The sequence below is a fragment of the Scyliorhinus torazame genome, chromosome 2 (assembly GCF_047496885.1).
Source record: "Scyliorhinus torazame isolate Kashiwa2021f chromosome 2, sScyTor2.1, whole genome shotgun sequence".
Lineage (NCBI taxonomy): Eukaryota > Metazoa > Chordata > Chondrichthyes > Carcharhiniformes > Scyliorhinidae > Scyliorhinus > Scyliorhinus torazame.
In genome coordinates, this window is record NC_092708.1 from 282,852,518 (window position 1) to 282,879,942 (window position 27,425).

The 27,425-nt window shown below is 45.1% G+C and overlaps 1 protein-coding gene across 2 annotated transcripts in view; it reads right to left on the reverse strand.

Annotated features, from left to right (window-relative positions):
* Positions 1-27,425, reverse strand: part of LOC140399001 (G2/M phase-specific E3 ubiquitin-protein ligase-like) — a 486,739-nt gene that overhangs the window by 455,415 nt on the left and 3,899 nt on the right. Inside the window, exons 2-3 of one of the 2 annotated variants that reach the window (XM_072488045.1) lie at positions 4,834-4,910; positions 789-883 (exon numbers count right to left, since the gene is read on the reverse strand). In XM_072488045.1, coding sequence (XP_072344146.1) covers positions 789-883; positions 4,834-4,910 — 172 coding nt within the window. The remainder of the gene's footprint in view (positions 1-788; positions 884-4,833; positions 4,911-27,425) is intronic. The other variant, XM_072488055.1, reaches the window with a different exon arrangement.

A 27,425-nucleotide genomic window follows, 5' to 3' on the forward strand; every position in this document is an offset into this window, starting at 1 on the left:
TACTAATTTATCTTAAATGTTTATTCCGAACACACAAAGACAAACAAATTACCAAACACTATATTTATTTCCCAACGATACACTAAGGAATTGAATGAAGTGAAAAATCAATATTTGAGAATACACTCAAATGGATACTGTAGTTGAACCATTCTCAATAATGGTGATCATGGAACCATATAATTACAGAATCCCTTCATTACATTCAGCCCTTTGAGTCTGCACTGACTCTCTGAAAGAGCATTCTACCTGGGCCCACCCTCCTACAATCCCACAACCCTACCTAATCTTTGCACACCAAGGGACAAATTAGCATGGTCAATCAACCTAACTGAACATCTTTGGAATGGGAGGAAACCCACGCAGACACGGAGAAAGTGCAAACTCCATACAGACAGACACCCAAGGCCGGAATTGAACCGGGTCCCTGGTGCAGTGAATCAACAGTGCTAACCACTGTGCAACCCTATGTTCATGAAACAATTGTCATAAACCCATCCTGGTTCACTAATTTTTTTATCTGGTCTGGTTTATTTTTTTACCTCAGCCCCAGAGTAATGCGGTTGACTCTTCCCTCTGAATTGGTCGAGCAAGTCACTAAGTCTAAAAAGAATGAACTTCCTTCCTCACAGCACTATTGGCACCCCATGGACTGCAGTGGTTCAAGAAGGTGGCTCACCACTACCATCTCAAGGGCAATTAGGATGGGTAATAAATGTTGGCCTTGCCAGCAATGCTCACATCTCGTGAAAGAATAAATAAGAAAGGTAAAAATGGTTTCAACTTACCAAACAATAGTAATGAAGAGTTATCCCATTATCGTAGGTTTTCTTCTCGCCATATTTTTCAGGACAGTCATCATTCCTTCGACAAAATGCACAAGCTACAGGAACAAACAAAAATGTGAGTGACTACTTTTGGAATCTGAGTAACTAATAGTGCCGAAGAGGTGGGCACCTGTTCTCTACAAGGACTTCAAATCAAAAAAGTGCCAAATACTAATCAGGTGCAATAATAGTAATATCCATTTGGAAGATTTTATTTCTTTTTGGCTTTCTTTACCTGCCTGACACTTAGGAGAACAGTAATCTTTCTGCCAGGGCCAGACATGAATCACTATAACTTAGGACAGCTTCACTTTCAATGAGGGAAGTTCTATGGGACAGCAGTAGTAGAAAAATTACTTTTTTTATTTGTATCACAAGTGCCTCGCTCTCAAAACGTGAGACGCGTTGCTCATGTACAACAGGCGCTGTGCAACACACACTAAAATATGCTGCAGCTCTTGGATGTTCATTAGCCTATAAGCAATGTTACTTGTCATAAAGAATTATGTCATCAGAACAAAGACTACCCATTCCATGTAAAGACACATACATTCAACACTAATATGCAAGTGTTCCTATGGAAAGAGAAACAAAGTGTATTTCCGAGTGACGAGATCAGAGTAATCACAAATTTACCCTCAATTTGCTCAGCTTTTCATAATCAGAATGAAAATCAGTGGAGGTCAAAAAAATATGTAAATAAATCTTAAACAATAAAATGTGTGAAGTCAGGAATAGGATGAATATTACTCAAACTGTCTGAAGGTTCAAGAATTATCAAGTAAGCACATGAATTTTACAGACTTGGAAAGATCCAACATTCAATTCTGGGTTTTTGCCAAGTTAACTGATGTACTGCAGTGATAGCAAGGGCATTATTGGCGACCTGTCTCTGGGTTAAGAAAGGGAAAATCAGCATCTACCTTGCTCCTTTATACCATCCACTGGTACTACTGGGTGCAATGGTTACTGGACATCAGGTTTGTGTGTGTTGCATTTCAATGTTAAACATCAAGGTAAGCAGATGGGGACAGAGTCTTGGGCTCATATTCAGGTGGCACTAGGCCACTGATCATCTTATAAATGTATTATACATGAAAGCAATAATTCAACTGTGGTCAATCCTACCAACTTTTGTATTTCTTAAAATGGACTCTCAGAATATAAAGCCATGAAAGACCTTCAGCACAGAAAAAGCCCTCCAGCTCATCATGTCTGTTTTGGTCAAAAACAACACGAAAGTATTCTAATCCCATTTTCTAGCACTTATGCCCATGTATGCCTCGACTTATAAAGGCAAGTATACCACATACCTTTTTAACTAACCACTGTACCCACCTGCCCAGTTACCTTAAGGGGCCAGTGTACATACACACCAAAGTGCCTCTGATCCTCAGTGTGTCCCAGGTTCCTGCCGTCTATCATGTAAACCCTTGTCTTCTTGCCCTGCCCAAATCACCTCACACTTATCCAGATTGAATTCCTTCCATTTACCACTGATCAGTCCATCTTACCAGCCCGTCCACATCTTCCTGTAATCTGAGGCTATTTTCACTATTTACCACCCCACCAATTTTAGCATCATCCGCGAACTTACTGGTCAACCCTCCTACATTAATAGATTAGAATCCCTACAGTGCAGAAGGAAGCTATTCACCCACCGGCCCTTGGAAAGAGCACCCTCCTTAAGCCCATGCCTCCACCTGATACCCGTAACCCAGTGTTGCTAACTTTTGCCTTAGTTTAACTGCTCTGTTGCTCTTGAGTCACCAGGTATCTTTATGATACCGCCACGTGGTTCAAATCCGAGTAATGATCAATAATCCAATACATCGATTAGTAAGATTTAAATCAAAGCACATTTATTATACACAGTAATCACTACTCATGTACAAATTCTACGTCTAAGCTACTTCTACAGCTAACAGGCCAATACTTAACTTGGAACTGGCCCACCAGGTCAGGGAAACGAATGGCCTTTCGTTCGGGTTCTGAGCCTGCGGGATTCGAAGTTGGTACAGATTGGTAGCTAGGAGCACCTATCTCGTAGCGAGCGTTGAAGTAAGACTTACTGGATATCGGCGGCGGCTGAACCGGTCACTGACTAGGGTTGGTTTGCGTTGCTGAGTGACCCGGTCAAGAAGAACGATTTGAACTTGGGTTTAATTCTTATAGTCCCCAGGGGCTTCCCGCCTTTCGGGGCGGACCCTGTACCTGGTTCCAAGTGATTGGACTTTGTCCCAATCACTTGGCTCGATTTTCTCCAATGCTGGAGCGGTTCCCTGATCGATGGGCGGTCCTGAGGTGGTCGTTCACCTCCCTTTGTGTAGGCTTCTGCTGGCGCCGAAGAGTCTGGTTTTGCTTTATGTGTCTAAATGTTGCTCATTGTTCCTGGGGATTGCTCATTAATATGCAGATGGCTGATGTTTTGTTATGCTGATGGTTGCTGGTATCGATCTTGTCTGGCCTTTCCAGAGGTAAATACACACTCAACCTGCAGCTGCTTGTTTGTGTCCTGTTGGCTGACTATCCCATCAGCCTTTGCCGTTCACCATTTTAAATCGGGAGTTAGCCATTTTAAATCGGGAGTTAGCCATTTTAACTGGCTACACCAGTAACCCCACCTAACCTTCTGGACACTAAGGGGCAATTTTATCATGTCCAATCCATCAAAACTACACACCTTTGGATTGTGGGATGAAACCGGAGCACCCAGGAGGAAACTCACGCAGACACGGTGAGAAAGTGCAAACTCTACACAGGAAGTCACTCGAGGCCGTAATTGAACCCGGGTCCCTGGAGCTGTGGGGCAGCAGTGCTAACCACTGTGCCACCCTGCCATCCTTCATGATTCATGTCCAAATCATTTATATAAACCACAAATAGCAAGAACCCCCAAAATGGTCCCAATGTCCCAGAAATCTAAAGCCCATCGTCCTGCACATCTCTCCAGCAACACATTCATCTGGACTAACCTCCTATTTCTATACTCGTTGGCATGTGGCACCAAAAGTAATCCAGAGATCACTGACTTCTGGGTCCTGTTTTGTTTTTTTAAAATGTACTTCCTAGCTCCCCAAATTCTGCTTGCAGGACCTCTTCCCTCTTTCTGCCTACATCGTTAGTACCAATGTGTACCAGGATACCCATATCTTTTCCCTCCCCCTTCAGTATGCCCTACAGCCATTCAGTGACATCCCAGACCCTGGCACCAGGGAGGCAACTTACCATCCACGAGTTTCTTTTGCAGCTGCAGAAATGCCTGTCTGTTCCCCCAAACAATTGAATCCCCCACCACTATAGCCCTGATGTTCTTTCTTCTTCCCTCTTGTGCAGCAGACCCACACATGATGCCATGAAGTTGACGGTCACTGATTTCCCCTACACAATCATCTCCCCCAACAGTATCCAAAATGGTATGTATTTGGCTAAAATGAAAAAAATCTTATTGCAAGGAAGAAAACATGAAAATTGTGATCATAGAATTCACAGTGCAGAAGGAGGCCATTCGGCCCATCGTGTCTGCACCGGCCCGTGGAAAGAACACCCCACTTAAGCCCACTCCTTCATCCTATCCCCATAACCCAGTAACCCCACCTAACCTTTTTGGACACCAAGGGCAATTTAACATGGCCAATCCACCTAACCTGCACATCTTTGGACTGTAGGAGGATACCGGAGCACCCGGAGGAAACCCACGCAGACACGGGGAGAACGTGCAGACTCCGCACAAACAGTGACCCAAGCCGGGAATCGAACCTGGGACCCTGGAGCTGTGAATCAACTATGATAACCACTGTGCTACCGTGCTGCTGATTGTACATAATTTATAGAAGCAACCAAGGTACTGAACTTCTGCTCATCATCAACTAGCACTAATCCCAAATGATGCATTATGCAGATAAGATGAAATACCACCTGATCACACGATTCATCTCTTGCACTCCCTCTTTCTGATAAATAAGTTCAAAATGAAGGCAGCAGGTAAAATAACAGAAGTACTCACGAGGATTTTGTCTCTGTTCCAGCTTCTGCCGCACATTTGGAGCAAAGTTAATTGCAGTGCCTGACTTGGGCAACTTCCTAGATAAAAGCACATAAAAACTTTAAAGTATTAGCAGAGGACAGATTGTCCAATTACCAAATTCTCGAGATTAGAAACATAGAAATCTGGAGCAGGAGTAGGCCAATCGGTCTGTCAAGCCTGCTCCGCCATTCAACATAGAGTCATTGATGTGTACAGCATGGAAACAGGCTCTTCAGCCCAGCTTGTCCATGCCGCCCATTTTTTTTAATCACTAAGCTAGTCCCACTTGCCTGCATTTGGCCCATATCCCGCTTTACCCACCCTGCCCAGTAACTGTCTAACTGCATTTTAAAGGAAAATTTTGTACCCACATCTACCACTGCCTCTGGCAGCCTGTTCCAGATGCTCACCACCCTCTGTGAAAAGAAATTGCCCCTCTGGTCTCTTTTGTATCTCTCCCTTTAAACCTATGCCCTTTAGTTCTAGACTCCTCTACCTTTGGGAAAAGATATCGACTATCTACCTCATCGATGCTCCTCATTATTTTATAGACCTCTATAAGATCACCCCAATCATGGCTGATTCTCAATCTCAATGTCATATTTCTCCTCAATCCATTTCATGCCATTAAAATCTAAAACACTATCCATCTCTTTCTTGAATGCAATAGGAAGGTGCGGTGGCACAATGGTTAGCACTGATGCCTCACAGCTCCAGGCACCTGGGCTGAATTCCGGCCTCGGGTGACGGTGAGGAGTTTGTACATTCTCCCTGTGTCGGCATGGGTTCCCTCCAGGTGCTCCGGTTTCCTCCCAGTCCAAAAATGTGCAGGTTCGTTGGATTGGCCAATTATTATTATTAAATTACACCTTAGTGTCCAAAAGGTTAGGTCAGGTTACTGGGATAGGGTGGAGGCGAGTACTGAAGTAGGGTGCTATTTCCAAGAGCCGGTGCAGACTCGATGGGCAGAATAGCCTCCTTTTGCACTGTAAATTCTATGATTCGAGGAATAGAAACATATCAAGTTGCATTTCAAGTGCCACAGGCGGCACGGTAGCACAGTGATTAGCACCGTTGCTTCACAGATCCAGGGTCCCAGGTTTGATTCCCGGCTTGGGTCACTGTCTGCACTTTCTTCCTTTGTCCGCGTGGGTTTCCTCTGGGTGCTCCAGTTTCCTCCCACAAGTCCTGAAAGACGTGCTGTCAGGTAATTTGGACATTCTGAATTCTCCCTCTGTGTATCCGAATAGCGCCGGAATGTGGCGACAAGGGACTTTTCACAGTAACTTAATTGCAGTGTTTATAAGCCTACTTGTGACAATAAAGATTATTATTATTAAGTCAAAACATACATCTTTGATTAAGCTTTTGTTCACCTGACTCAATCAACTTGTGTCGTTCGGTGTGAATTTTGTTTGATAATACCCCTGTGTAGCACCTTAGTGGATGAAAATACCCTAAATGCAAACTGTTGCGATGCTGATGTTCCAAATGCCCAAGTTCAATGCCGCCTTCTAGGCTTATTCATTACAACTACTTAATTCATGTGATTCATGGAATAGAATCACAGAATAGAATCATAAAATCCCTACTATGCAGAAGGAGGCCATTCGGCCCATCGAATCTGCACCCCACCTAGGCCAATCCCCCACCCTAACCCATCACCAGGAACAATAGGAATAAATAACTTTTGGAGTTCCCCTATTCGCTCCTTGAATGCCTGCCATTGCCTGTCACTATCTTTCTTTCAGAAATGTTTTCCAGTCCAGCATAGCCAACTCATGCCTCATACCATCATATTCTTTATTTTGAGATTCAGGACCCTACTCTCAGAATTAACTACCTCACTTTTCATCTTCATAAAGACTATCATATGGTCACTCGTCCCAAGGGTTCTCTCATCACTAGATTGCCAACTAAGCCTTTCTAATTCCACAACACCCAGTCCTGACGAATGTGATATAAAATAGTTACTTTAGAGTTACTAGTTAATGTAATGTAGAAATAAGCCACTTTGATTCTTGCAGTTAGGGACAAAGGAATTTGAGACCGCATGGAAAAAGCAGGAAGAGGTGTGTCTATGAGAGTGATGCTGCATTGATAGGGGCCAGAGAAAGGGATTGGAAGTGAGCCAATCAGAATAGATCGAACAGGTCAGGAGGGACATAGGCTGACCTATGTCCGTCGAGTATGTGAAACTTGATACCATTTGAATTGATTTTGCAGAGATCCCTTTGTCTTTTAGTTCAGTCGTTTTCTGGGATGTAAGAGGCTGGATGTCTCTTACGTTTCTGTAAGATGATTCAAGCTTGCAAGCTAAATAAATAACTTCTGTTTACGTGCAAATCCGTCTCAACTTTTATTGAGGCCAGACTGACAGAGAAAGAAATTTGGAGATCTACATTTGGTGCCGAAACCCGGGATTTCTCTGGGCGATCCTGATCCAACTGCGAAATCAGAATTAGACTGATTATGAACAGGAAGATGGGGAACAAAGGGCCCTCAATGTAGAACTGGAAAACGACCGCGCATTGATTGTTCCCCTCTTCTTATCGTCTGATTAGTCTGGTCACTCGCGGTTGGCACAGAAAGACCGCCTCGACGAAATCACAGATCAGTCTGGGGATTAGCACTTTAATTGATGGGATTTCATATTGTTGTTTCGCCTTGGGTTAGGGTTTTGGGCTGATGGGACTTTAATAATGAAGGTTCAGTCTATTATCAGGGTTCAGAGGCTGATGGGACTTAATTAATGAAGGTTCAGTCTATTATCAGGGTTCAGAGGCTGATGGGACTTAATTAATGAAGGTTCAGTCTATTATCAGGGTTCAGAGGCTGATGTGACTTAATTAATGAAGGTTCAGTCTATTATATGGGTTCAGAGGCTGATGTGACTTCATTAATGAAGGTTCAGTCCAGTATAACTGTTTTTAAATCTGAAGATGGTTCAACTCTATGTGTGAGTGTTTTAAATATATAGTTGATTAAGCTAAAATTGTCTCCTTGGACTGTAAAGTTCCGAGGTCTAGTTGAGATTGTGAGGAATGCTGCATATTGGTTGAAGCAGAAGTCTCTCAAAGGGTTAACAGCAGCAGGCGGAGTTGAAAACAGACAGTGCTTCTCACTCAGGCTTTGAGATAACAGCAGCAGCCGTAGTGTAATCGGATACCTTTCCTTTGAGTCAGTGAACACCAGCAAAGTTACGTTTTGAATTAATTAAAGGAAACCAGTGGGTTTCTCCACCTCTTTGATAAAAGTTATCATTTTCGAAAGCAATTGATTGAAATTGCCAGAATCTTAAATTTTACTTACTTGAAATAAGGTTTATCTCATTTTATCTGGAGATTAATAGAAACTTAAAGAAGATCATGGACACCATTTTAAAAAGTGTCAATCTGGAGATGATAGTTGATTTTGCTAATACTTATGATAGTTGATTTTGCTAATACTTGTGTATGTAAAAGAAAAAAAACTTGTTAAAAGAAAAATTGTTAAGATAAAGAAATAATTAAGTTGTAAATGTTATACAAGTTTGTGTTAAGCAAATTGTAAATTTAGTTCTGAGTTGAGATCAGAGCTAAGCTTGCAAGTTGCAGTAATTCAATTTGAATTTTCAAACATTTTTAAGTTTTAAAAAAAAAAGAGAGCAAATAGAGAAAAGAAGGACACAGATCTTGAATGCGTTGAATAGCACATTTCAAAGGCCCATAAATCTTTCTGTTATCTTAGACCTGAAACCTAGGAAGATTGACGAGCCATAGGAATTTCTGGGGCGTTTTAATGAAATCTACCGGGGGCAGTCAGGCGATTTGCTGTATCAAAATGGTCAGAATTCCCCTCAATACTGTGCTATGTTAATGCATTGCCTACCACCTTCTGTGGTTACTGCTGTGAAATGTAATAACATGAATTGGACAGAGAACGACCCTTCCCAGATGGCAAGGGCAGTCAGATTTTACTGGAAGGAGGGTGTAGGCCAAGAAGGAGGCTCAGTTACAAAGGTTAAGACTGAGTATGTAATGAAAAAGGATGATCTGCGATCCCAACAAGCGGCAGAAATGGTAGTTTACCAGCAGGAGCTCCAATATAGTGACTTTGGGTGGGTGGATCAGTGAAGAGGAGGATGAGACAACAGTGCTATATTTCTATCACCCCCCAGTGGTGGACGTTAGACATTGAACAGTCACTGCATCACGTTACCCTGGCCTATGACAGAACTGGACGAAACAGGGAGTTGGAGGACAAATACCGGCCATTACTTGAGACCGAATGGCCAGTCAAGGTTACAGCCACAGTCACGGGAAAAGAAGGTACAGCCGATTTTGTTACAATATCACCACATTTATGGCCACAGTCAGCTTCGGTAAGCCCTCATATTACACGTCAGGTCCATGACCAGTACCATGCCAGGGATATGGGGCGAATGGTCAGCATCTTACCGCAGCTCGTCAGAATAGGTATGAGATATACCTTTTGAACAATCCACGTCTGACATTTAAATACTGTACCACTATCAATCCAGCCTGTTTTCTTAGTGGTCCCCCTGTCCATGAAGACGCACCTGGCCACGACTGTTTAGCCTTGATTCAGGAAACTACCACAATAAGGGGCGATTTGAGTGACATTTCGTCAGAACAACCTGACATGATTATGTGTGGTCAAATATCCCACCGGGGTTTAGTTAATGACCTACTGCAGGCCCTCCTTCTGCCAGCGCAGATTTCCGTTATTAAATGCGCTGCCCACACGAATGGTACAACCCCAGTTGACGTTGGTAATGAACGAGCAGATTGTGCAGCGCGCACAGCCGCACAAATTCAGCAAGTGATGGTGCCTAAAATGTTAAGTCAGACTAAACGATCTACTATGAATGTGTCTGCTTCTGACAAGCCAATGCCAACCATCCAAGACGTCATAAGGTTACAGGAGGACGCTCCTGAGAGTGATAAACAAATGTGGAAACGGTTAGGTTGTACATATGATTCTGTTTCCTCTTTATGGACCACGCCTGCACATCAGACTTGTATGTCTGATGTACTGGCTTTATGGGTCATCGAATGTGTACACTTTGCAACTCATTGTGGGGCTCGGGGGACTAGTGATTTGTTGCTGGACACTTGGTGGCACCCTAAAATGCAGGGGTTGGCCCAAAGTATCAGTAATCGGTGTTTGATTTGTCAGCAATATAACACCGGAAAAGGTATCCCTTGTGGGGAGGGGCAAACCCCGTTGCCCAGTGGTCCCTTTGAGACGCTCCAAATGGATTACATTGAGTTGGAAAGGTGTCAATGTTACAAATATGTTTTGGTCATTGTGGATGTGTTCAGCAGATGGGTCGAGGCGTATCCGACTATCTATAGTAAAGCTGCTACTGTGGTTAAAGTCTTGATGAGGGAAATCATTCCCCGGTACGGTATACCAGCTCAGTTAAGTTCTGATAATGGGCCTCATTTTATTGGACAAATTAACAAGGAGTTTTGCTCCCAGTTGGGCATACGCCAGCAGTTACACTGTGCTTACAGACCGCAGGCAGCCGGGGTGGTTGAGAGACACAATCAGACCCTCAAAACTAAATTGGCTAAATTAAGAGCAGACACGGGACTGACATGGCTTAAGTTGCTCCCCGTTGCCCTCTTCCAGCTGCGGGTTACACCTGCGGGACCAGCCCGGCTCTCTCCCGCCGAGATTCTTTATGGCAGGCCTCTTAGAACTCCTTGGAGCCTGCAGGTTCCCAGACGGGTTCAGTTTCATCAGATGACTGAAGAAATGACCACCTATGTTCTAGCCCTTACGCAAGTGCTCAAGGAACTCCATGGCCCAGTCCGTGCGGCTCACCAGCCATTGCCCCAGTACCTAGCTCACTTTCAGTCCAGCCCGGTAGTTATGTCATGGTCAAAAATTGGACTAGGAAGGGGTCGGAGCCGCGATGGGACGGGCCCTTCCAAGTTCTCCTTACCACCCCCACAGCAGTTAAAGTGGAGGGGCAAAGTGCTTGGGTCCACCTACATCACTGTAAATTGAGTCCATCTCCACTACTGTAAAAGGTCGGATACTAACCTGCCTCCCTTCTCCAGTGCTATTTTGCAGGTGTGGAGCATGATGGAGTGGCTACGCATAGTCTGTCTGATATTTGGCCTCACTTCGCTTGGCGTGTTATTGGCGATGGACATGGAAAAGGGGAATATTATGTATCTGTGTAGCCCCAACCAATCTACAAGGATACATCACCTATGCAAAGGTGATGTTCTTCACTGCCCCCATATACGAGGACATGGTATCGACTCATGGAAAGTCATCAAAGTTAAGGAGAATGCGGGAGTCATGAAGCAGCTGCACCGGTCCCGGCGATGGGAAGGGAACATTATATGGACATTGCCTTGTTTTTGGAATACATGTAAATTTGATTTTGGATGTGTTAAAAGTGGTACAATAAAGGTAACATCAGGCTGTCAGAAGAGTGTAGGAAGAGACCATGAGAAAGAGAAAGGGACTAGAGAGAGGACGGGGCGTGTGAGAAGGGAAGTACAGCTAGAACGTAGGTTACCGGGAGATGCACTTAAGTTAATTAAAGGCCAAACTGAGGAAAACCCGGGTAGTATGAATCTCTTCTACCAGATTTACCACCGTCTGTATGGCCAGGGACGGGTTGCCTGCTACCCAAACCCCGCAGCGGTGTCTAGGTTATTTTCTGTTTCACCGCTTTGGGGCACTCCCCAAACGGTGGTTCATTGTCAGCGTTCCGAGCCATTGCCCGAGCACGTCACTCTTCCTTACGATCCGGATTCAGCACCACCGGCTATTTGCCTTCCCCTCCCTCAGGATAATTCCCATTCACAGTACGATAGGCTGCGACGGTGGAGGGCGTACATACCTAGCCACTTCACTCCCAATAGGGATTCCCGGTCGTACGAGAATTGTTTCAGCAGTGAAGGATATGGCTGTTTGCTGGTAGAGGTGGACACAAATATAACATGTCTGTTTCCCACCTGTACGGACAGGAGGTGCCATATCACCCAGGCGTCTGGCCAATGCGTTTGTTATAACACCACTTGCGTTCCATTGAACGCTGGCCTCCAGCTCCTTTGTGGCTGGGCGAATGTCTCTCATATCACTGTTGGGAATAGGGCTTTCCGCATTGCTGGGCGGCCCGAATGGGCATTTCAAAATTGGATAAACTGGGCTACTGGGAGGTCCTTACGCAACCGATATGCTGATTGTGATGCTAGTCTCCACACGGAACAAGGATACTACTTTTTATTTAATGGTACGGCGACCAACGTTTTGTCACCCCATTTCCCCGCCAAATTGCTATAGGGACTCTAGTCCCTACCACAGTCCCCTGCCCTTCGGCGTGGAACCTGCATAATCAGTTAGCACGCCGGGCAGTCTCTGCTGAATTTTGCGAGAACTGGAAAAAACCTCAGGTTCTTGCACCCAACCGGGGCCACTCAGCCGGGTGGGGCATTCTGAGCGTATTGACACTGGGAGGTGTGGGGGGGTTCCTTGGCGGTTAGTGATCGGAATTATTTTATTTGCGGCCTTACCATCTTGGGAAATGAAACCTTGGGAGCCCTCGGGGCAATAACTAAGGAGTTGTCTCAGCTACGGTTGTTTGCAATGCAGAACCGGTATGCTCTTGACTATCTTCTGGCCCGTGAGGGTGGGGTATGCGCCATAGTACAGGGCAAGTGTATCATGGGTGTTCAGGACTTGACCGCTAACATTACTAAATTTATGGATCGCATACGGGATCACTTGGACGGGATGCAGGATCCTGACTCTTGGGGTAACTGGGGATCTGGAGGATGGAAGGACTGGTTGATAAATATGGCCATGTATCTAGTGGTAGCTATCGGCTGCATCTTTGTGGGCCTGGCCATCCTTAAATGTGTGATGGGTAGAATGCGGGGTGCACTAGATCAGATCACCGCCCCAATCACCGAGAAAAAAAATTTAACTGTTAAAATCCATGAGGGTGAGGCAGATGAAGGGGGGCTAAGACAGGAATTGGAAATGCAGCGACGGATCTTTTTAGATGAGGAACCGTAGCTATAGATTGGATAGTTCGGTTATCATGGAATGATAAAAGGAGGGAATGACGAATGTGATATAAAATAGTTACTTTAGAGTTACTAGTTAATGTAATGTAGAAATAAGCCACTTTGATTCTTGCAGTTAGGGACAAAGGAATTTGAGACCGCATGGAAAAAGCAGGAAGAGGTGTGTCTATGAGAGTGATGCTGCATTGATAGGGGCCAGAGAAAGGGATTGGAAGTGAGCCAATCAGAATAGATCGAACAGGTCAGGAGGGACATAGGCTGACCTATGTCCGTCGAGTATGTGAAACTTGATACCATTTGAATTGATTTTGCAGAGATCCCTTTGTCTTTTAGTTCAGTCGTTTTCTGGGATGCAAGAGGCTGGATGTCTCTTACGTTTCTGTAAGATGATTCAAGCTTGCAAGCTAAATAAATAACTTCTGTTTACGTGCGAATCCGTCTCAACTTTTATTGAGGCCAGACTGACAGAGAAAGAAATTTGGAGATCTACAGTCCAAGATGGCCGGTTCCCTTGTTGGTTCCTCAACATATTGGTCCAGAAAACTATCCCGCATGCACTCCAAAAATTCCTTCTCTCTTGTACTGTGACTAATTTGATTCACCCAATCTATATGCAGATTGAAATCACCCATAAATCACAGATGTTCCTTTATCACATGCATCTCTGATTTCCTGTCTAATGCTGTTCCCAACATTACCACTGCAGTTTGATGGTCTGTATACAAGCCTACAAATATTTTTTGCTCCTTGGTGTTTTTTTAAACTCAACCCATACAGATTCCACACCCCTCAATATCTTCTTCTAATCAACAATGAAACTCCACCACCTTTTCCTTTCTGTCTGTTCTTCCTAAAAACTGAATATCCCTCAATGTTTAGCTCCCATCCTTGCTCACCATGAGCCATTCCTTATTAATCCCAACTATATCATACTCCTTTATAAACATCTGCACAACTAATTAATCCATTTTATTTACCTGAACGCTTGGAGCATTTGAAATAAAAAATGGATGAATTAGTTGCGCAGAAGAGTCCTGTACACAAAAACAAGGAAAATCCAACCCAACCAATTACCGCCCTATCAGTCTACTCCCCATCATCAGCAAAGTGATGGAAGGAGTCGTGAACGCTGCTGTCAAGTAGCACTTACTCAGCAATAATCTGCTCACGGACACTCAGTTTGGGTTCTGCCATGGTCACTCAGCTCCTAACCTCATTACAGCCTTGGTTCAAACATTAGACAGGAAATCAATTTTCCATATTGCCGGGTAAGATGCCAATGGTGTAGCTGTACTGGAACAGCTTGGCTAGGGGTGCAGCAAGTTCTGAGGCTCTCGTCTTCAAAACTTGGATGCTCCAAAGTGTCTCCAGCCGCTGCTCCAGGTCTGAAACCCAGTCTTCCAGGAGCTACAGCGACAGAAACATCCTGCACACATGCTGGAAACATTCCTGGTCTCCCACGTGGAGAAAGAGCACACCATAGTTTGGAGCCCTACTGCCATGACTTACCCTTTAAATTAAATACATCCTTTTTGATATCAAATAATATTAACCAATGTTAACTAATATTAACTAGGACCTTTCTTCTCTTAAAAGAAGTTAAAATGTCTTCACGAGATAGCTGAAGGTACCTTTCTAATTCTACATATTGAACAAAAGTTCAAAAAGTCGAACAAGATTTGCAAAATACTCCATGTACAATGTTGAGTATAAGTTACGGTTTATCCACACTTGCGTCACTGTCATTTTCATTTCAACCAGGCTATGTATACGCAAGAGAAAGTTTTTATGTTAACTCTTGATCAACCAAAATATATTCAGCGATTTGCTCTCTTTTAATAGAAGGGTCATCTCTCATCTCCCTTTAAGCATGGAAAAGGGATAGCATTCACTTTATCAGTTACCATTGCTTTTTAAAAACAAAAACATGCATGTATAGGTACAAACAAGACAGCAACATTTTGATTTTTGCCACACTCTTATCTTGTTGAATTCTATTGCCGAATGGTGCTGGAACTGGATTATCAAACAATGTTTCACGGCTTCTTCATTGACTGACCTTCTGCAACATTTAAACAAACGCCCTGATTTTGCCCCTCCTTAATTCTACAGTTTCTCTTTCAGAATTAAGGTTTTTCTGGAGAACAACTTGGGAATTTTATGTTATACTGGAGGGTAGCCAATACCGCCCGACTATTCAAAAAGAGAGGGAGAGAGAAAACAGAGAACTATAGACTAATGAGCCTAACCTCAGTAGTAGGGAAGTTGCTGGAGTCCATTATCAAGGATTTCATAGCACAGCATTTGGTATAATCAGACAAAGTCAGCATGGGTTTATGAAGGGGAAATCATACTCGACAAATCTATTAGAATTCTCTGAAGATGTAACTAATAGAGTTGACCAGGGAGAACACCGCGGTGGTGGATGTGGTTATTTACACTTTCAGAAGGCTTTCGACAAGGTCTCACACAGCAGATAACTATATAAAGTTAAAGCGCATGGGATTGCAGGTAGTGTCTCGAGATGGATAGGAAGCTGGTTAGCAGATAGGAAGCAAAAAGTTTGAATAAATGGGTCTTTTTCTGATTGGCAGGTTTGCTTAGGACATATGTTAATGATTTGAACGAGGGAATTAAATGTAGTATTTCTAAATTTACAGATGATACAAAGTTGGGTGGGAGGGTAAGCCGTGAGAAGGATGCAGATGTGCTTCAGCGGGATTTGGAAATGCTGAGTGAGTGGAAGGCAGATTATTTGAATGGGTGTAAATTGAGAGTAGTGAATACTCAGCGAGACCTTGGTGCCCTTGTGCGCCAGTCGCTGAAAGTAAGTGCACAGATACAGCATGCACTAATGAGAGCATACGTAATGTTGGCCTTCATAGTGTAGCCACCTAAATTGGCCAACTCCCGATTTAAAATGGCGAACGGCAAAGGCTGATGGGAAAATCAGCCAACATAGACAGAAACCAGCAGCTGCAGGTTTGCTGTGTATTTACCTCTGCAAAGGCCAGACAACATCGATACCAGCGACCATCAGCATACCAAAGTAGCAGCCATCTGCATACTGATGAGCAATCCCTGGGAACAATGAGTAACATTTTGGAAGCACAAAGCAAAGCCAGACTCCTCGGCGCCAGCAGGAGCCAACACAAAGGAAGTGAACGAGCACCTCAAGACCGCCCATCGATCAGGGAACCGCTCCAGTATTGGAGAAAATCGAAACAAGCGATTGGGACAAAGTCCAATCACTTGGGGCCGGGTACAGGGTCCGCCCCGAAAGGCGGGATTCCCCTGGGGACTATAAGAGTTAAGCCCCAAGTTCAAATCACTCTCTCTTCAGCTCTGCGTCCTGCCCGGGTCACCCAGTAACACGAACCAACATTAACCATGACCACTGCAGTGACTCCCGACAAAGTAAGTCTTGATTCAACGCTCGCTACGAGATAGGCGCTCCTAGCTACCATTCCGTACCAACTTCGAATCCCGCAGACTCAGAACCCGAACGAAAGGCCATTTGTTCCCCTGACCTGATGGGCCAGTCCGAAGTTAAGTATAGGCCTGTTAGTTCTAGAAGTAGTTTAGACGTAGAATTTGTGCATGAGTAGTGATTACTGTGTATAATAAATGTGCTTTGATTTAAATCTTACTAATTGGTGTATTGGGTTATTGATCATTACTTTGACTTGAACCTCGTGGCGGTATTATAAAGATACCTGGCGACTCGAGAGCAAAGGTAACAAAACAGAGCAATTGAACCAAGGAGAAAATCAGCAACAATAGAGAGAGGATTTGAGTATAGGAATAGGGATGTTTTACTACAATTGCATAGGGCATTGATGAGGCCACACCTGGAGTAGTGTGTGCAGTTTTGGTGTCCTTATCTGAGGAAGGATGTTTTGATGTCCTTATCTGAGGCAACACGGTAGCATTGTGGATAGCACAATTGCTTCACAGCTCCAGGGTTCCAGGTTCGATTCCGGCTTGGGTCACTATCTGTGCGGAGTCTGCACATTCCCCCGTGTCTGCGTGGGTTTCCTCCGGGTGCTCCGGTTTCCTCCCACAGTCCAAAGACGTGCAGGTTAGGTGGATTGGCCATGATAAATTGCACTTAGTGTCCAAAATTGCCCTTAGTGTTGGGTGGGGTTACTGGGTTATGGGGATAGGGTGGAGGTGTTGACCTTGGGTAGGGTGCTCTTTCCAAGAGCCGGTGCAGACTCGGTGGGAGAATGGCCTCCTTCTGCACTGTAAATTCTATGATATGATGCTATGGAGGGAGAGCAGCAAAGATTTGCCAGGCTGATTCCTGGGCTGGCAATACTGTCATATGAGGAGAGACTAAGTTGGTTCGGATTACATTCATTGGAGTTTAGAAGAGTGAGAGGGGATCTCATAAAAGCTTACAAAATGCTAATAGGATTAGACAGGGGAGATTCAGAAAGAGATGGTGGGGGTGTCCAGAACTAGGGGTCATAGTTTGATAAGAGGATAAGCTGTGAATCTTTTAGGACTGAGGTGAGGAGAAATTTCTTCACCCAGTGAGTGATGAATCTGTGGAATTCACTATCACAAAAAGTGGTTGAGGCAAAAACTGTGGGAATTACAAGGAGGAATTTGATATAGCTCTTGAGACTAAAGGGATCAAGGGATATGGGGGAAGGCTTGATCAGGGTATTGAATGTGATGATTAGCCATGATCACAATGAATGCCGGACCAGTCTCGAAGGGCCGAATGGCCCCCTCATGCGTCTATTTTCTATGTATGTAAATGCATTATGAGCCAACATCATTGCGTTTTCCTCGAGTCAGAAGAAACTTTGACTTCCAGAAGCAATTTCAAAAAACTGATTTTTTTTTAAAAAACATAAACCTGCTCTGGTCTGGCACCAGAAATCCTGCTAGCCTGACAGAAAGAACAGAAAATAATTATCTTTTCCTTTGAGTATAAAGTTTTGATTCATAGACACTCAACTTTGTGAAACACCGAAAATAGGAGAAGTAGGCTTGCTCCACCATTCAACAATGGAGGGTTGTGACTTTGGGCGTTCCTCAGGGATCAGTGCTGGTACCTTTGCTGTTTGATATATAGTTCTATAAATGATTTAGAGGAAAACGTAATTGGTTTGATTCGTAAGTTTGCGGGCAACACAAAGGTTGGTGTTGCTGATACAGATGAGGATTGTCAGAGGATACAGCAGGGTATCACGCGGCTGGGGACTTGGGTGGAGAGATGGCAGATAGAGTTTAATCCGGACAAATGTGAGGTAATGCATTTTTTAAGGTCGAATGCTGGTGGGAAATATACAGTAAATGGCAGAACCTTTAAGAGTACTGATAGGCAGAGGGATCTGGATGTACAAGTGTACAGGTCACTGAAAGTGGCAACACAGGTGGAGAAGGTATTCAAGAAAGCATACGGCATACTTGCCTTCCTCGGCAGGGGCAGCGAGTTCAAAAATTGGCAAGTCATGGTGCAGCTGTACAGAACCTTAGTTAGGCGGCACTTGGAACGCAGTGTCACGCTACCAGAAGGATGTGGAGGCTTTGGAGAGGGTACAGAAAAGATTTATCAGGATCTTGCCTGGTATGGAGGGCATTAGCTATGGAGGAGAGATTGGAGAAACTTGGTTTGTTCTCACTGGAACGACGGAGGTTGAGGAGCACCCTGATAGAAGCCTAAAAGATTATGAGGGGTATCGACAGAGTGGATAGTCAGAAGATTTTTCCCAGGGTGGAAGAGTCAATTACTAGGGGGCATAGGTTTAAGGTGCGAGGGAATGTTTTAAAAGAGACGTACGAAGCAAGTTTTTGTTTACCCCAGAGGGTGGTGGGAGCCTCAAACTCGCTGCTGGGAGAGGTAGTGGAAGCAGGTACGATAGTGACTTTTAAAGGGGCTTCTTGACAAATGCGTGAATAAGATGGGAAGAGGGATATGGTCCCCGGAATGGTAGAGGGTTTTAGTTCAGACGGGCAGCATGGTCAGTGCAGGCTTGGAGAGCTGAAGAGCCTGTTCCTGTGCTGTAATTTTCTTTGTTCTTATTATCACGGCTGATCCTCCATCTTAATGCCATACTCAAGTGCTGTCCCACCCCTTCACAGCTTTAACATCTAGAAGTCCCTTTCCTTAAATATATTCAGTGACTTGGCCTCCACAGTCTTTTGTGGCAGAGAATTCCACAGGTTCACCAGCTTCTGAGTGAAGACATTTCTCAGTCCTAAATGGCCCAACCCATATCCTGAGACTGTGACCTTTTGTTCTCGACCTCCCACCCATCCAGACGAAACAACATCCCTGAATCCAGTCTGTCCACCCAATCAGAATTCTAAACGTTAGATCCCCTCTCATTCTTCTCTATTCCAATACAGGCCCAGTTGACCCAATCTCTGCTCATGCGACAATCCTGCCACCCTAGCAGAACCTTCACTGTACTTCATCTACGGCAAATACATCCTTTCTTAGATAAGGAGACCAAAACTGCACATAATACTCCAGCTGCAGGAAGGCACGCTTGCTCTTGGGACTGAAGTCCTCTTACAATAAACCAACATACGATTTGCCTCCCTGACTGATTGCTGCACCTGCATGCTTGCTTTCGGTGACTGGTGCACGAGGACACCGAGGTCCCTTTCTACGTCAACATTTCCCAATCTATCACTATTTAAATAATACTGTGCCATTCTGTTTCTCCATTCGAGTGGATAACTTCACATTTATCCGCGTTATACTGCAAATGCCATATATTGTCCCACTCACTCAACTTAGCTCAATCCCTCACCTTCCTACCAAGTTTCATTGCAAACTTGGAAATATTACTTTTGGTTCCCTCAACCAAATAATTGATGTATATCATGAATAGCTGGGGCTGAAGCACTGGCCCTTGCAGGACCCCACTCATTACCATCTGCCACTTGGCAAAAGACCCATTTATTCCCACTGTTTCCTGATCACGAACCAACTGTCAATCAATATTACTCCCGATCCCAAGCACTTTAATTTACACACTAACCTCTTATGTGGGACTTTATCACCCTTATCTGTTTTTTTTTTTTTAAATATTGTTATTCTCCTCCTTTTTCACATTTTCTCCCAGATTTACACCCACCAACAAAAACAATAATCAGTAATATGTCAATCCCCATATCAATAACAACGATCCCATCCTCCCACCAAACCCCAAACATTAGCCCGCATGTTCACATAAACAAATGATAAAAAGGAATCAGGAATCACCCATAGTCACCATTAACACATACAGTCCCCCCCCCCCAACTAATGCTCGATGTTATCCAGAATGAATAACGCCAATGAATTGTAGAACGCCTCCATCCTTCCCTTTAGTTCAAACTTCTCAAGAGTGAAGAATTCCAACAGGGCACAGGGGGGGGGGGGGGGGGGGGGGGGAGAAGAGGTTGCTCTCCATCCCATCAGGATCCGCCTTCGGGCGATCAACGAGGCGAAGGCGACAACATCCGCCTCCACACCCGTTTCCAACCCCGGCTGGCCCGACACCCCGAATACGGCCACCCGGGGGCCCGGGTCCAGTTTTACGTGCACCATAGAACATTACTGCGCAGTACAGGCCCTTCGGCCCTCGATGTTGCGCCGACCTGTGAAACCACTCTAAAACCCATCTACACTATTTCCTTATTGTCCATATATCTATCCAATGACCATTTGAATGTCCTTAGCGTTGGCGAGTCCACTACTGTTGCAGGCAGGGCATTCCACGCCCTTAATTTAAAGGCGTGTCCCCTCATGTCATCAGAGTAAAAAGGCTCTCACTGTCCACCCTATCCAATCCTCTGATCATCTTGTATGTCTCAATTAAGTCACCTCTTAACCTTCTTCTCTCCAACGAAAACAACCTCAAGTCCGTCAGCCTTTCCTCATAAGATCTTCCCTCCAGTAGAAGACATGAGTAATATCCCAACAATTCAGGAGAGTCAGGGGGCAGAGTTGAATATGGTAGCCATCACAAAGGCGAAAGTGCTAGAGAAACTAAGAGGCCTAAAAATTGATAAATCTCCGGGCCCAGATGGGCTACATCCTAGAGTTCTAAAGGAGATAGCTGAAGAAATAGTGGAGGCGTTAGTTATGATCTTTCAAAAGTCACTGGAGTCAGGGAAAATCCCAGAGGATTGGAAAATCGCTGTTGTAACCCCCCTGTTCAAGAAGGGAACAAGGAAAAAGATGGAAAATTATAGGCCAATTAGCCTAACCTCGGTTGTTGGCAAGATTCTAGAATCCATTGTTAAGGATGAGATTTCTAAATTCTTGGAAGTGCAGGGTCGGATTAGGACAAGTCAGCATGGCTTTAGTAAGGGGAGGTCGTGCCTGACAAACCTGTTAGAGTTCTTTGAAGAGATAACAAATAGGTTAGACCAAGGAGAGCCAATGGATGTTATCTATCTTGACTTCCAAAAGGCCTTTGATAAAGGTGCCTCACGGGAGACTGCTGAGTAAAATAAGGGCCCATGGTATTCGAGGCAAGGTACTAACATGGATTGACGATTGGCTGTCAGGCAGAAGGCAGACAGTTGGGATAAAAGGTTATTTTTCGGAATGGCAACCGGTGACGAGTGGTGTCCCGCAGGGTTCAGTGTTGGGGTCACAGCCGTTCTCTTTATATATTAACGATCTAGATGACGGGACTGGGGGCATTCTGGCTAAGTTTGCCGATGATACAAAGAGGGGCAAGTAGTGTGGAGGAGGTGGGGAGGCTGCAGAAAGATTTAGACAGTTTAGGAGAGTGGTCCAAGAAATGGTAGATGAAATTCAACGTGGGCAAGTGCGAAGTCTTGCACTTTGGAAAAAAGAATAGAGGCATGGACTATTTTCTAAACGGTGACAAAATTCATAATGCTGAAGTGCAAAGGGACTTGGGAGTCCTAGTCCAGGATTCTCTAAAGGTAAACTTGCAGGTTGAGTCCGTAATTAAGAAAGCAAATGCAATGTTGTCATTTATCTCAAGAGGCTTGGAATATAAAAGCAGGGATGTACTTCTGAAGCTTTATAAAGCATTAGTTAAGCCCCATTTAGAATACTGTGAGCAATTTTGGGCCCCACACCTCAGGAAGGACATACTGGCACTGGAGCGGGTCCAGCGGAGATTCACACGGATGATCCCAGGAATGGTAGGCCTAACATACGATGAACGTCTGAGGATACTGGGATTATATTCATTGGAGTTTAGGAGGTTGAGGGGAGATCTAATTGAAACTTACAAGATAATGAATGGCTTAGATAGGGTAGACGTAGGGAAGTTGTTTCCATTAGCAGGGGAGACTAGGACCCAGGGAGCACAGCCTTAGAATAAAAGGGAGTCACTTTAGAACAGAGATGAGGAGAAATTTCTTCAGCCAGAGAGTGGTGGGTCTGTGGGATTCATTGCCACAGAGGGCGGTGGAGGCCGGGACGTTGAGTGTCTTTAAGACAGAAGTTGATAAATTCTTGATTTCTCGAGGAATTAAGGGCTATGGAGAGAGAGCGGGTAAATGGATTTGAAATCAGCCATGATTGAATAGTGGAGTGGACTCGATGGGCCGAATGGGCTTACTTCCGCTCCAATGTCTTATGGTCATACCAGGCAACATTCTGGTAATCTGGAGATCCTCTGCACCCTTTCCAATGCTTCCTATAATGCGGCGACCAGAATTGCATGCAATACTCCAAATGCGGCCACACCAGAGTGTTGTACAGCTGCAATATGACCTCATGGCTCCTAAACTCAATCCCTCTACCAATAAAAGCTAACACACCGTACGCCTTAACAACCCTCTCAACCTGGGTGGCAACTTTCAGGGATCTATGTCCATGGACACCGAGATCTCTCTGCTCATCCACACTGCCAAGAATCTTACCATTAGCACAGTACTCTGTCTTCCTGTTATTCCTTCCAAAATGAATCACCTCACACTCTTCTGCATTAAAGATTCCACTTTAGAGATTACCCTAAAAACCTCGTTCCAGTAATCCTGTAGCTTTGGAAAGGACCAAAACATATGAACGTGATTTGCTGGCCCACCCCCACCCCGCAACATTCACACACATCTTCTACCCCTTCAAAGAATCAGCTCATTCTCGCCCTCGTGAGGTGTGCTCTATACACCACCTTCAGCTTTATCAGCCCCAACCTCACACACGAGGTGGAGGCATTCACTCTCCGGAGCACAGAACCCCTCCTACATACCCACTCTTCCTCCCACTTTGCTTTGATCCCACAAATCTGTGGTTCCCCCGAACCGGCATTTCCCTTGACCCTGCCCCCAACCCGAAATGATAGTGAAACTGCCTCCAAATTCCCAATGAAGCTATTATTACCGGACTCCCTGAGTATTTCCCCGGGGCCATCGGGAGTGGCTCTGTTGCTAGCGCCTTCAATCCCGACCCCCTGACCCTCATCTATTCTACCAGTTACATACAACATAGAACAGCACAGTACAGGCCCTTCAGCCCACGAATTTGTGCCGACCATTTATCCTAATCTAAGATCAACCTAACCTACACCCCTTCAGGTGCCTGTCCAAGAGTCGCTTAAATGTCCCTCATGACTCTGACTCCACCACCTCTGCTGACAGTGCAATCCAAGCACCCACCACTCGCTCTGTGAAGAACCTACCTCTGACATCTTCCCTATACCTTCCTCCAATCACCTTAAAATTATGTCCCCTCATGGCAACCATTTCCACCCTGGGGAAAAGTCTCTGGCTATCCACTCTATCCATGCCTCTCATCACCTTGTACACCTCTAACAAGTCACTTCTCTTCCTTCTTTGCTCCAGCGAGAAAAGCCTGAGCTCCCTCAACCTTTCTTCAGAAGACATGCCTTCCAGTCCAGGCAGCATCCTGGTAAATCTCCTCTGCACCCTCTCCAAAGCATCTATATCCATCCTATAATGAGGCGACCAGAACTGGACACAATATTCCATGTGTGGTCTAACCAGTGTTTCATGAAGCTGTAGCAAAACCTTACAGCTCTTAAACCCAATCCCCCTGTTAATGGAAGCCAACACACCATACGCCTTCTTTACAACCCCATCAACCTGGGTAGCAACTTTGAGGGATCTATGTACATGGACCCAAGATCCCTCTGTCCCTCCACACCTGCAAGAATCCTGCCTTAAACCCTGTATTCAGCATTCAAATTTGACCTTCCAAAATGAATCACTTCACATTCAACTAGGTTAAAGTCCATCTGCCAGCTCTGCACCCTGTCAATGTCCTGTTGTAACCTGCAACAGCCCTCAACACTATCTACAACTCCACCAACCTTGGTGTCATCGGCAAACTTACTAACCCACCCTTCCACATCCAAGTCATTTATAAAAACCACAAAGAGCAGAGGTCCCAGAACAGACCCCTGCGAGACACCACTGGTCACCAACCTCCAGGCGGAATACTTTGCACTACCACTCGCTGTCTTCTTTCGGCCAGCCAATTCTGTATCCAGCCAGCCAAATTTCCCTGTATCCCATGCCCCCTAACTTTCTGAATGAGTTTACAATGGGGAACCTTATCAAATGCCTTACGGAAATCCATATACACCACATCCACTGCCCGACCTTCATCAATGTGTCTCGTCACATCCTCAAAGAATTCAGGATGTGTGAGGCTTGTGAGGCATGACCTGCCCCTCACAAAGCCATGCTATCTTTAATCAAACTATGTTTTTCTAAATAATCATAAACCCTATCTCTCAGAATCCTTTCGAAAATTTTGCTCACCACAGACGCAAGACTGACTGGTCTGTAATTCCCAGGGATTTCTCTATTTCCTTTCTTGAACAGGAGAACAACATTTGTTTCCCTCCAATTTTGCACTGAGTGCTGAATTTGGTGCATTTGAGTGCGATAGTGAGAGTTTGGTGACCGAGGGAGTTAGGGGAGGAGGGAGTAAGGTGCTCCTTTCATTCTGTTTCCGACATTTCCGCAAAGAGTGCGAAGAGAGCCAGGAGTTTACAGGAAGTGTAGCTGACTGGGAGCAGAGTCGGAGGGCGGAGATCTAGTTAGTCCACACAGCAGCTATATTCTGTAAGGTAAGAGGGAATGGAGGCTAGGCCAGTTACATGCTCCTCCTGTAGGATGTGGGTGGTGAGGGATACCACCGGTGTCCCCACTGACTATACCTGCGGGAAGTGCACCCAACTTCAGCTCCTCAAAGACCGTGTTAGGGAACTGGAGCTGAAGCTGGATGAACTTAGGATCATCCGGGAGGCAGAGGGGGTGATTGAGAAGAGTTACAAGGAGGTAACCACACCCAAGGTACAGGACAAGAATAGCTGGGTTACAGTCAGGGGGAAAAAAACAAACAGGCAGAAAGTGCAGGGATCCCTCGTGGCCGTTCCCCTTCAAAACAAGTATACAGTTTTGGATGCTGTTGGGGGGGGGATGACCTACCGGGGGAAGGCCCTAGCGGCCAGGTCTCTGGCACTGAGTCTGGCTCTGGGGCTCAGAAGGGAAGAGGGGAGAATAGAAAAGCAATAGTTGTAGGAGATTCAATGGTTAGGGGAATAGTTAGGAGATTCTGTGGTCGCGAGCGAGACTCCCGGAAGGTATGTTGCCTCCCGGGTGCCAGGGCCAGGGATGTCTCGGATCGTGTCTTCAGGATCCTTAAGGGGGAGGGGGAGCAGCCAGAAGTCGTGGTGCACATTGGTACCAACGACACAGGTAGGAAAAGAGGTGTGGAGGTAATAAACAAGTTTAGGGAGTTAGGCTGGAAGTTAAAAGCCAGGACAGACAGAGTTGTCATCTCTGGTTTGTTACCGGTGCCACGTGATAGCGAGGCTAGGAATAGGGAGAGAGTGCAGTTGAACACGTGGCTGCAGGAATGGTGTAGGAGGGAGGGCTTCAGGTATTTGGATAATTGGAGCGCATTCTGGGGGAGGTGGGACCTGTACAAGCAGGACGGGTTGCATCTGAACCAGAGGGGCACCAATATCCTGGGAGGGAGGTTTGCTAGTACTCTTCGGGAGGGTTTAAACTAATTTGGCAGGGGAATGGGAACCGGATTTGTAGTCCAGCAACTAAGATATTCAGGACGCCAAAGCGTGTAATGAGGCAGTGGGGAAGGGAACACTGACAAAGGAGAGTACTTGCAGGCACGGAGAGGGGTTGAAGTGTGTATACTTCAACGCAAGAAGCATCAGGAATAAGGTGGGTGAACTTAAGGCATGGATCGGTACTTGGGACTACGATGTGGTGGCCATCACGGAAACTTGGATAGAAGAGGGGCAGAAATGGTTGTTGGAGGTCCCTGGTTATAGATGTTTCAATAAGATTAGGGAGGGTGGTAAAAGAGGTGGGGGGGTGGCATTATTAATTAGAGATAGTATAACAGCTGCAGAAAGGCAGTTCGAGGAGTATCAGCCTACTGAGGTAGTATGGGTTGAAGTCAGAAATAGGAAAGGAGCAGTCACCTTGTTAGGAGTTTTCTATAGGCCCCCCAATAGTAGCAGAGATGTGGAGGAACAGATTGGGAAACAGATTTTGGAAAGGTGCAGAAGTCATAGGGTAGTAGTCATGGGCGACTTTAACTTCCCAAATATTGAGTGGAAACTCTTTCGATCAAATAGTTTGGATGGGGTGGTGTTTGTGCAGTGTGTCCAGGAAGCTTTTCTAACGCAGTATGTAGATTGTCCGACCAGAGGGGCAATATTGGATTTAGTACTGGGTAATGAGCCAGGGCAAGTGATAGATTTGTTAGTGGGGGAGCATTTTGGAGATAGTGACCACAATTCTGTGACTTTCACTTTAGTAATGGAGAGGGATAGGTACGTGCAACAGGGCAAGGTTTACAATTGGGGGAAGGGTAAATACGATGTTGTCAGACAAGAATTGAAGTGCATAAGTTGGGAACATAGGCTGGCAGGGAAGGACACAAGTGAAATGTGGAACTTGTTCAAGGAACAGGTGCTACGTGTCCTTGATATGTATGTCCCTGTCAGGCAGGGAAGAGATGGTCGAGTGAGGGAACCATGGTTGACAAGAGAGGTTGAATGTCTTGTTAAGAAGAAAAAGGTGACTTATGTAAGGCTGAGGAAACAAGGTTCAGACAGGGCATTGGAGGGATACAAGATAGCCAGGAGGGAACTGAAGAAAGGGATTAGGAGAGCTAAGAGAGGGCATGAACAATCTTTGGCGGGTAGGATCAAGGAAAACCCCAAGGCCTTTTACACATATGTGAGAAATATGAGAATGACTAGAGCGAGGGTAGGTCCGATCAAGGACAGTAGCGGGAGATTGTGTATTGAGTCTGAAGAGATAGGAGAGGTCTTGAACGAGTACTTTTCTTCTGTATTTACAAATGAGAGGGGCGATATTGTTGGAAAGGACAGTGTGAAACAGATTGGTAAGCTCGAGGAAATACTTGTTAGGAAGGAAGATGTGTTGGGCATTTTGAAAAACTTGAGGATAGACAAGTCCCCCGGGCCTGACGGGATATATCCAAGGATTCTATGGGAAGCAAGAGATGAAATTGCAGAGCCGTTGGCAATGATCTTTTCGTCCTCACTG